General features: G+C 35.0%; 1 protein-coding gene across 2 annotated transcripts; it reads left to right on the forward strand.

The window, feature by feature from the left end:
* The first annotated feature begins 441 nt into the window (after positions 1-441).
* On the forward strand, positions 442-11,960 carry LOC105344134 (uncharacterized). Of its 2 annotated transcripts, none has more exons than XM_011451781.4 (12): positions 442-588; positions 864-1,008; positions 1,137-1,214; positions 2,885-3,013; positions 3,284-3,456; positions 3,807-3,921; positions 4,048-4,154; positions 4,506-4,618; positions 6,628-7,099; positions 8,565-8,710; positions 8,984-9,074; positions 10,206-11,960. In XM_011451781.4, exons 1-12 carry the CDS (start codon positions 499-501, stop codon positions 10,464-10,466), a joined length of 1,920 nt encoding a protein of 639 aa, XP_011450083.3. In that variant the 5' UTR covers positions 442-498; the 3' UTR covers positions 10,467-11,960. The 2 variants fall into 2 exon arrangements, with proteins under 2 accessions (XP_011450083.3, XP_065940723.1); XM_066084651.1 differs by having other exon boundaries at positions 451-606.
* Positions 11,961-12,029: the final 69 nt, after the last annotated feature.

Genomic DNA, 12,029 nt, shown 5'->3' on the forward strand with positions numbered 1-12,029 from the left:
TCCATTATTTATTTTTATTAATGTCAACCTTTAATTGTATATAAATGCATAGGATTTTGCAAAAAGAAAAAGGGGTGTGAAGTGCGTCATATCTTTTTTAATATATACACGCGCGGATCATCTGAGAGTTAAGAATAATTAAAGTCACATATTTGAAATTAAGTTACCTAAAATGCTTTTTTGAACCAAAAGACCCCCGTTTCAAGCAACAACAAAAAAAAAACCACAATTAAAATCCTCCCTCTAATAGCCCTCCCCCCCCCCCCAACTTAAGATTTTTTCTTTTTTGATCTGCGATCTTATGTTTTAAGAAATGTTCATTAACATTAGACTAACGAGCAAAATATATCTCATCTGTATTCAAGTATATTGATGCTTTATTCAGGTGAACTAGCTGTATATACATATCTAATATCGTTATCGTAGTAAATAAACATTAGATAACAAACAAAGCAATGAAACTATTAACCTGGTCATAAATAACATGGAAAAGTCGCGATGGGACATGACTTTATTATTTTTGTCATATTTATCATATTTGGATTAGTTACCAACGTTTTCACCCATACCGACACGAAGATTAATCAGGTTAACGCTGAATCTCAGGTATCTCTCTCTCTCTCTCTCTCTCTCTCTCTCTCTCTCTCTCTCTCTCTCTCTCTCAATTCTTTACTTTGATTGGGGGGGGGGGGGTGAGGATAAATCACAAAAACATTTATAAGTGAGACGATGGCTTAGGGTACGTTTTAAGACCAAACAAACGACTTGATAAATCTCACAAAACCAGATGCGACCTCTTCTCCCCCGATATAGATACAATATATATGTACACTGATCTATACCCTTTTTTTTTTATTCGTTAGGCGGATCTAGTCCTGATTGAAGCTCTTCAGGCGCCTACCCATGGGTCAGGTGTTTTATTCAGCATAGACTCCACAGTGAAGTATTTGGTGGTTGACATAGAAAATGTCACACAGCAGCAGAACTGTACGGCATTTGGACCGAAAGGTAATCTGAACGTTATGCATTTATCCAGCATCATGCATCGCAAACCAAGATGTTTAGTCCCTTAAAAGCATCCATTTAACTACGACTATATCTATTCAGAATTTCAGATATATTGAATGTGTTTCCAGGTACACCATATTTGGCAACAGATGCTAACGAGTCCAGCGATGTTAAAAAGCAAATTCACTCAGCTACACCAAGTTTAGGTAAAATCATGTAAAATATTAAATAAAACACCATTGTGGCAACGCACTTTGAAAAAATTACGCACTTTGAAAAAAAATTTCAAAGTGCGTTAAATTTTTGACAAAATCGACGCACTTTGAAAATGTTTTTCAAAGTGCGTTAAATTTTGGACCAAGTTAACCATCTTTGAAAAAAATTTTCAAAGTGCGTTAAGAAGGTACACCAACATTTTTTAATATCGACACTCTTAACGCACTTTGAAAAAATATTTCTATATCACAAATTCTGGAACTGAATTTTTAGTTTGTTGATAGTATAATGATTTGTTAACATTCGTGAATCTAATTTACCGTATTTAGAACGGGGATGGGGGTGGAGGTTAACCAAAGATACAGGTCAAATACCAGTGCATCATTTAACTGATTACAAGAAGGAGGTCCCCTACCCCTCATTTTTTCTTCCAAAACATATGAAATTTAGCGACTTTGGGTAAACATTTAAGATCGGAAAAAGAAATATGCTCTGTATAAACACATGCAGTGTTATTGAAACAACGAGCTTGTCGAACAATAATTTCTCCATTGGTATGTTAAAGATTCTATGTGTTTGATTTGATTTGAACATATTTTATTATGCAAATATATATTCACATAAATGGATTAGGCAGCAGGCAATGCCTATGTAAGCCTTCTCATTTTATGTGTTTCAACAGTAACCCTCTTTTCGTATTCTAATCAAATAAATCACTTCATTAAAAGAATATTAACATTAACGAACATTAAATTATTATAACTTAAAAACAAGCATTAGGATGTGGGTTAATCTCGCGCTGATCTTCTAAAATATCATATTGTTTTTGATAAACAGAACTAAGGTATCCTTTTTTCACATCATATTTGCAATAAGCTAGTTGAAATATTTTATACATTAATCTCCATTATTCATATATATAAATCATATTCGTTCGGGCATAGCCCAATATACCAGATAAGAGGTAAGTTTGCTGCATATTCAAAAAAAGGAAAATGCAGTTGCTAAGCGATGAAGTTTTTGTCATATTTAGATAATTCAAACCTCTCGAATTTTTTTTCTGTGTAAATTGTCGATATTGTCTTATGAAAAAAGAAAACAATTTTCATTTAGAAACTGTTTTTCAAGTTAGCTGAGAGTGCAGTGGGTTCTTTTTATATACATCACATTAAACTACACAATGTTAAAGCAATCATTTATTGTATATAAAACTATCAACTATTTTCACTAAACCATAAACATTTTTTTCAAAGTGCGTTAATATCGACGATATCAACGCACTTTGAAAAAAATATTTTTTTTTCAAAGTGCGTTGACTTGGTCCCAAAATTAACGCACTTTGAAATTTTTTTTCAAAGTGCGTCATTTTTCAAAGTGCGTTGTAACACACCATCTTATTTACATGTTCTCAACTGGATTTCATAAAATCATTAAAATCAAGCACGTAGCATTATTTTATTTTGAAAGGGGTGGGGGGGGGGCACACTCACCCGAAAACTCTTGACAAGAGCAAAAATGCGTTAAACTTCAATTAAAATGTTATTTAAGGTAAGTTCAATTCAATTTTTTATTTGCTCTACACGCCTGTAAATGATTTTAAAAAAGTAAATCTACATAACCATTTACATAACATGGTTTTCTTGATTGTTTTATGTACTAGGTTTGTGGGCCCTGGTGTGTACAGATCAACAGACCTACACTGTGTTTGTGTGGGGGGAAAGTGACGTCACTCTTCTGGTCCATTTTCTGGATTCGAACTATGAACCAATCAGTGGGGACCCAATACAAGGTTAAAGAATCTTCCTCTCCCTAATTTTAAGGTCAATAGATCAAGAATATACTTAACACGCTTTCATTTATGCAAAATGAAAATTTATTGGATGGTTTAAGAATAAACGATTTTGTAAAACTATTAACTTTAATTTTAACTATTTATTATATACTGGTATTATGTTTAAGAAAATTTCACTTGAATGTTTCATATTCGCACGTCCCACTTGGTCAGCCAGAACAAAGACATTGTTATATGCATGAATTCACGACCTTTTGACCTCTGTAGACACCAATGTTACGGTTGGCATTGAGATATCTGGGATGGAGAACTTGGAGTCAGTCAGTAGTATAGAAATCATTTCTGAGAGCGGCCGTGATGTCAACATTTACTCTGTTAGAGAACAGGGCGCCGGGCGACATCACAACTTTTTCCGCCAAGAAATCAGCGTTCCTCGACAGGTAGGCCATAATCCCTATAGGCCTAGTACATACAAATGTATCTATGTTCTTGCAAACAACATTAATTAAAGGGACATGGTTACGATTTGAACCAAAATTTTTAAAAATTATTTTTATCATTTTTAACGGTTATAAAACGCTTAACTTAGGTAAAAATTATCGTGGTAAAAAAAGAACTTTTTTGGGTTGTCAAGTTTAAAGCAAGTGTGATACAGAGTTCATTCTTATGTATACATTCCTCCACTGGTGTAAATGAAATGCATTCACGATCAGTTGGTGATTGAACTGTAGTTTGATAATGTATGATATCACTATAAGCCGAATTATCTCCTAATCCGGATTTGTTTCAGCCCTTCCGTGTCGGCGTCACAGCAATCGACATGAAAAATATTACAGTTCGCAGACAGACCGCGGCAACCATACACCCAAAGACATTCACAGTAGCGCTCACACAGACCGCTGGGGGTATTACACTTCACCAAATTAATTTTGTTTCAGGGTCACTGTGTATTTACATGTACGTGCAAATTATACCACAAAGGTACATCCCAAGTACTACAATTTAATCACATATTCATTTTGTCTTTATAGATTCTTCACCCGGGACTAATATTACGTTCACGTACTGTATAAATAACTATGGAAACAGAAATAAAACATACAGCGTGCAAGTCCTTATGAGTTCACTGAAACTAGGTGTAAGTAATATGTTTACATTTAAATTGTTAATTATGAGCATGTAAAACTTACAAAAACATTGAAGACACTTGTACTAAGTCATACATGTAGATTAATACATGGAAAATACTTCAAATATTTTTTATACTACAAAAATATACAATGTTGTTCCAAAACTTACAAGCAAGGGTTTTCTTATGAACTAAAAACCCTTACAGGATTATTTCCTCTTCTGCATTGCCTCTTTCGATTAAGAATAAATCTACAAACAAGTTGTTCATTTCTGCAGAAAAATTACTGCGATGATATTGATCATAGAATTGTCTATTATCATAGCATTTAGAAAACACATTTATGATTTCCTTGACCAGGACTTTCAGAGCAGCATTACACACGCTAATGAAGTCGGAGTTCCACTGCACGCCAAACACTGCGGGTGGTTTGACGTCACAATATCGGCAAATTCTTCCATCGGAACCTCCTGGTATGTTCTAAGGAATTTTAGTTCTTCCTAGTCTCGTTCAACCAAACGCTCGGCTGTCTCCGTAAATCTCCGTCGGAGATTTACGGAGACAGCCGAGCGTCTGGTTGAACGAGACTAAGTTCTTCCGAGATTAGCTCACCTCAGCCGATGGCTCAAGTGGGCTTCTCTGAACGAGATTTGTTCGTTGTATGTCGTCGTCGTTGTTGTTGTCGTACTAAATTTTTTCAAATTTCGTCTTCTTCACTAAAACACTGGCCCGATTTGAACCGAACTTGACAAAAGCATCACCGGGTAAAGGGGATTCAAGTTTGTTCAAAATGAAGGGCCACGCCCTCTTTAAAGGGGAGATAATTTAGAAATATTGAAAAATTGTTGGTATTTTTTTTTAATTTCTTCCTCTCAAATACCGTTAGTCAGAAAAGCTCAGGTTTGTTTGGAAGTTTTCTCATGTAATGTAGATTTAAGTTTGCGTGTGGTCCCCAGGGGAAGTTTGGGGCCACAATTGTGGTCGAATGTTTACATAGGAATACATAGAAAATCTTTAAAAATCTTAATCTCAAAAACCTTTTGGCCAGAAAAGCTCAAACTCATTGTGGAAGCATCCTCAGGTAGTGTAGATTCAAATCTTGATCCCCGGTGTAAGGTGGGGCAACAATGGGGTGGTCAAATTTATACATAGGAATGTATAGAGAAATATTTTTAAAAGTCTTCTGGAAAAGGATTCAGCCAAAAAGCAGTAACTTGTGTGAAAACACAGGTTGTGCAGATTAAAGTTTGATCAAACCATGATTCCCTTGAAAATTCTAAAACAAAAAGTGGGCTTGGTATTTACTCTAAAAATATGTGGATAAAAATTGGCAGAATTTTAAATTTTTGTGCAAGATATACTGTACTTATTTGTCTAGATATTTTGAAATTGACACTGCAATGCTGATTTGACCAGGGTTATGGCTTTAATTTGTTGCTGAGGTGAGCAAAGTGGCCCCTGGGCCTCTTGATGGTAGAAAAATTATCCAGAGATCAATAATTTTGGGGGTCTGTTTCAGTCTTGTGATAAGCATTTTTAAATTCCAGTTTTCCCAAAATTATAGCAAACATTATTTTATTGCAGTCTGTTTCAGTTGTGTTTTAAACATCCAAATTTCATTCAAAATAAAACGAGGAAGGAAGTATTCATTTATTAATGTGAATCGATTTTTTTCGAAATATAATTCGTAAATTCTTGCTCTTATTTGGGATTTATGACACCCAGTCGGTTTAAACTGATGCAATGTTAGAAGACACATCACGCTAAATGCAATTAAGGTTTCATTCTGTCAAGTTAATTGAGTGAAGGGCATTTGACGTTTGTAATAGGTTGATCGTGCTCGGTATGATTTTCCCGGATTTGTCGGCTGGGATTAAGTTTATTGCAAAAGAATGGGTCTCGGGCTTTTACAATTAAGCTTTGACACCGAGGATGCAAATGGTCATTTTATTGTAAGGAATTTAAATGCTTTGTTATTGCAATCTTTCGTTTAGTCATGCAATACAACTGTCAATCAAAGAAAACTGATTTCCATAATAAAGTACGTTTCATTCAGTTAAGCATTATTTTGCATTATTTGCAAAACAAAAAAAAACAAGGAAGAAGAAAAAAACGCTTTATAAAGGGACAAGAAAGCATTTAAAATAAAAATCTCAACAAATCGGAATAATATATTAAGTAACTCCAGGATAAAAATTAAAATTAAAATGCACTGGAAAAGTTGTAATTCGATTTCACGACAAATAAATAATTTTATTAAAATAATACTTTTAAACCATAGCCCTTGTATACAGGGTTTATATAAAAGATCAAAACATAAAAACAGGCTTCATATAACTTCATATCAAACCTTTATCAAACAGAAAATGTATTTTTTTTAAAATATTAAAATGGTCTTGCTATAAATGACTCTGAATACTGACTTATTTGTATGAAATGAAGTTGGTGAAGATATTCTACGAAAACTATGAATTTCTTACAGCGACGTAACCCTAAGTGTCGAGGAAGACGGTCAGAACATAGCATTCGCTAAACAACCATTGGTGGTGCAACAAAGCAATGAACATCCCATAAGTACAGTAGAAAATCTAATGTCATCTGAAGCAGTTTCCAAACGAGGCTCCTTAATTACAAGAACTAATCAAATGATTTCCGAAAATACAACGCCATCTACCAGGCATTTCTTCGTCAGTGACGTAACGTCCAGCAATACGCAAGACCCTGAAACTATTGGCAGTGATATCACGTCTAGCAGTACTAAAGGCCATGTAACTCTTATTGATGACATCACATCTACCAATAGTCATGGCCATGTAATTCAAACCACAAAATTCCCTCGCAATGCTGTTGGAACCGGGGGTACAACACACGCGACACCAAAGACTGACGTATCCCCACCGGCATTCAGCAAGGTGTCCTTTATTGACAGGTGTGATCGGAGAGTCAGGTGCTCGGTACGGAGATCCTTATGAAATATAATCTGACACCCTCCCCCATCACCCCCCCCCCCCCCCCCCCCCGAAACAAAACTTATTGCAGTTGTAGCATCTTTAAGATTTTAAATAATTGTATCGTTTGTCAGAGTTTGCTAGTACTTGTTGTTTCGTTTATTAAGTACTGTGGTTTCATCAATATTCGTCTAAGCATTAATTTTCGTGGATTTAATTAGAGCCTTTTCAAGAGCTTGGGCAGGGAAGTACGTGACAAACTCCGAGTTGATTAAGGCGGTGTCTAACCCATGGTTAACTGTCCAGTCATTGGCTAATAGATATGGATACATTTAATGCAATGATACTCGTCCGATTTTATTGTATATTTCGTTGAATTAGAGTCAACAGAGAAGTTGATATTTAAAACGTGTACGGGTACGCGTACGTGTGTTTTAACTACACGTACTCGTACACGTTTTTAGAGGTTAAGCATTTGAACGTGTACGTCTACGGGTACGTGTAGAGCTGCAAGTATGTTTACACGTACACGTACACAAATTTGGAATAGAGAGGTTGATATTTCAAACGGGTACGTGTACGTGAATTAGGGGAATCACCTAAATTCTTCGCGTATTACGTCATCAGTTTTTGTGACGACATAGTTTCTACACGTTCTCTAAACTTGTAGAGTGTCGTCTACACGTAAGTACAAACGTGTAGCTTTTTACAACAAATAAAATCTTATTGATAATTTAATGTATTCATGTGATACATCATATAGATTTTTAAACTTCATTTGCATGAAAATTGATAAGAAATTTACCATTTATTTGGAATTAACTAAATAAATTCATGTCACAAAACTGCGTCGATTTACGTACACGTTTATATTCTACAAGTTAAGAAATCTCAACTGATAAATTACGAAAACGTGTACGTGTACGTGTAGTTTTAACACACGTACGCGTACCCGTACACGTTTTAAATCTCAACCCCAATTTCACACAACAAATTGGATCATGGCAAACAACTTTCCAGTTTTGAATTCTAATAATATGAATAATATTGAGCTTCTCGTAGCGAATGAAAAGACAGGAGGTCAATAATTGAAAGCTTGATTTGATGAGCAAACTAAATAGAAACATCCCACCGAAAGTCCAAGCTCTTGTTAAAACGGATCTAAACGCATGGTTTCACGGATATGAAAAATTCGTGGGCGATGATCCTACCAATACAATGTGCTATTAGTGACTGCACTTCATCGAAAACTTAATCAATGGATCATTCAACTCCACATCGAAATCCACGAAATTGGTATTCAACGAATACTGATGAAACCACACCACACGGACGTGTTACTTTATGTATACTAATAAGTGAAATATAATTCAGCAGATTCAATGTCTTTAATGTCTAGCCTTGTTTGCTCTCTCCTAACCTAAACCTTGATCTAGATACTCTAATGATACTCTCTTGGTCCGACACATAGGTGGGTGAGTGGGTCGTGGTGTTCATTGTCCAGGACAACGAGTCCGGGATCCACACAGTGACCGTGGAGGACACGATCCATTCGTTCGTTCAGACGGAAAACTTCACGGACGGTCTGTCCAACGTTCCAATCCATGGCAACATAAGGTATTAACCAGGAGAATTAAGTCATTTTATACTCCATGAACTCCATTTCTGTCGATTTAAAAACACTGTATCAGAAACGCACCAACGGAGTGGAAGGGGTTAGGTGGAACCTGACTTCTCCACTAAAAAAAAAAAACAAAACATACAACCCAGTCTATCCATCCACTTTTTGTCTGGCCCCTCCACTCTGACCTTTCTTTTGATGAATTTTTTAACCTCGACATTAGAGAAACTGTAAGCTTTTACGAAACTAATGATGTTGGCTTCATTTAGTACTAGTTGCTGCCAAAAGGAGGCTGTACTAGATGTGGTGGACATGATGGGCAACAAAGGTCGATATCACGTGACCTACGAACTTCAGCGCGTGAGTAGACATGAATCAAAAGTCCTCAATCTATCAGAAAACTTTCCATACCGCAGTCAAAGTCTTTTACTCTGAAGTTTAGTATATTTACGTTTTGCAATACAGTCATTTATACTAGCATAGCCTACGTATATCCAAACTTCCTCGTGCTGCACTGTTATATAAATACGCATCTCGTATACAGTCGCAAACGACCTCTCGAGACTACCATTATTCAACACGAAGTATATTGTCATTTTTTAATTCCGATAATAAAAGTAATCATTTCATTTTTTTTTAAGGAATTAATATACTATTTAATAATAGCATTTGAAATGGCAACCACCCATTGCCGAAATAAATAAATTAAATTAAGCTGAGGTGTCACGAGATGGCATTGTTGTTCTGCTTGGCCAAGAATGTCGAGAGATGCGCTTCAGATATCATCACATTCTCTGTAAAAGAATCGTATTTCACAGCATACACAGCTTAGCTATATACTTCCGTTGTTTACACGCTGATAGTCAGATGGAATGAAACAAAAATTTGGCCTACATTTTAATTTTGTCTGAGACTAAACACAAAGTTTCTATCATGGTGAGTTAAACAGTTCTAATAATAAATTGTGATGACCAGTCCAGGGGAAGGTAGGAGTTGATGTTAGAAAATCACGGACGACATTGTTAATGCATACTTTGATTAGCTCTGCATGTGTGATGTGCGAGATACAGGAAGAAAATCATCTTTTAGTATCGTTTATAGAATTTTAGATCAATGAAATAAAAGTTTAGTATTTAAAGAATTTAACATGCATAAAAATATTCTCATGGTAATGTTGCGTATTGTTTATCAGGTATTGTGTTAAAATAATATTTGTCATATATTATACATACACTTTTTTGCTACATTTATTTATTTTTCTTTAATTCATTGTATGTATGCAAAAAGGTAACGATGAATGAAATAAAAAGATTGTAATATGATATAAACTACTTTCATTTTGAATGTATTGTAATTTGATAGTTTTATCTTCCTACAAGTATCAATGAACTTGCTACAATATAAATCTAAAAAAAAATATAAACCTTTAAATATAAACCTTAACTTTTAATCCAAATTCAAATCACGTAATTTTTTTTATATATCCAACAGAACGCGACAAACAACACGGCTAATGTACCAGCTACCCCCGAACACAAGCTCAGAGACCTCGCCGCCATTGTAGTGGGTTTATGTGCCGGGATTCTAGTCGTCATAATAGTTCTAACAGCCATAATTCAGTTCCAATCCAACATAGTTTCCTTTTTCGCCAGCTTGAAATTCCGACGTCCGGAAAAAGATGTGGAAATGCGCGTGCCTCGCAAACTCTCCATAAATCCTGAGGCCCGAGAAGGGAGCGCGGCCCCTTCTTGAATCTGATTGGTTTAGGAGAAAATTTCATATGAAAATATTATATCTCACAAAACATTGAAATGTTCCATTTGATTATACAAATACGTTTATGACATAAAGTTCTTATTGTGTATGAAAAAGTTTATGTTTAGAGTCAGTGATGATTGCGCTAGAAGTTACGAAACAATATGATGGACATATTTATTTTATAACCATGTACATGTATATTGCGTCATAAGATACTCACCATGGTGAAATACCTCTTGTTTACATTTACCATGTCTTTCATTAATATCATTGTAATTTTATCATTGAAATGTTATAAAGGAGGAATGTTTTTGTGCTCTATGATTTATCCTACATACATGTATTTAAAATGTATACATATATATTAAGCACATTAGTCATGGGTTTTTTTTAAAGCACGTATAAAGTTTAGCTAGGTTGTAAAATTTGAAATTACCAGGTGGAAGTAAACACAAAATTTAAATTTACAGGCGTTTTTTTAACATCAAATAATATAAGGTGTGGATAAGTCAGAGGAGTCTCGAGTTAGGGTTTATACTCCAAAAGGGCTATGATACTCAGGTGACTATCACGGCCTCTAGGCCTCTTGTTGATTATCACATACTGTAAACCAACTTTTATTCGTGGCGACTTTATTTCGCGATTTCCTGGAGATAACTGGATCGCGACGACTGAATTTTCGCGACCAAGCCTTATCCAGACCCAGGTTGTGATAAGAATCAAACGACAAGGGCTGGTTCGCGGCGAGAAATATTCGCGACGACAAGGCTCTCTTGAACCTCGCAAAAAATTCTCGCACGCGAATAAAAGTTAGTTTACAGTAGTCCATTGACTCCATTGAGAAACATGAAATAGTAGAAATGAGCTTTTTTGGTGTTTTTAATTTGCAACAATAGACAGCAACGTATAGCTCTGATAAGATGTCCTTTTTGACACTGTCCAAAATCAAACTTAAATGATTCTGATTTTTTTTTTTAAAAAGCTAAATATTCTACTGCAATGCTGTTAAAACTATTTCCTGCATGGAAACCATTGAAGACAATATCCTGAAAATAAAACCCGAGCCAAAATTGATGGCAAATAGAACTCGATCACAGAAATTTCAAGGTTTTTATTTCCCAACAAAATATCATGCAATCTCCAGAACCTTTTTTCATTGTCAAGGAGATACTCAAATTAAACGAAATGAGCTTACATGTACTATTCAACATAACCGAGAATAGATAAGGATTAATTCTATTACATTTTGAAAGGAAATTACCATGGAATGACAAATCTGACAAATTAACTATTATAATAAAAATCTTCATTTTAAAAAAAAACTTTCCGGATACAGACAAGAGAACTCAATACTAGTTTTTCAGAGGAAAGACAAAAATAAAGTAATGACTTAATCGACATTATCCATTTTGCAATGACCTGAAGTTAGAGTTTAAACAATCCACCTAATATGATACGTTAAGACGCGACATATTTTGTCTGTTCATATATTGGTCGTTGTTAGATTAATCAAATTTATAAATTTTCGGGTTTTTTTTTTGGGGGGGGGGGGGTTAA

Source organism: Magallana gigas, chromosome 5 (genome assembly GCF_963853765.1).
Source record: "Magallana gigas chromosome 5, xbMagGiga1.1, whole genome shotgun sequence".
Classification (NCBI taxonomy): domain Eukaryota; kingdom Metazoa; phylum Mollusca; class Bivalvia; order Ostreida; family Ostreidae; genus Magallana; species Magallana gigas.

Bases quoted from the DNA above. Each gene is read 5' to 3' on its own strand.
- LOC105344134 (XM_066084651.1), top strand. From the start codon at position 499: ATGGGACATGACTTTATTATTTTTGTCATATTTATCATATTTGGATTA. The intron at 1,009-1,136 runs GTAATCTGAACG...ATGTGTTTCCAG, and splicing joins TACGGCATTTGGACCGAAAG to GTACACCATATTTGGCAACA. The intron at 3,922-4,047 runs GTATTACACTTC...TTGTCTTTATAG, and splicing joins GCTCACACAGACCGCTGGGG to ATTCTTCACCCGGGACTAAT.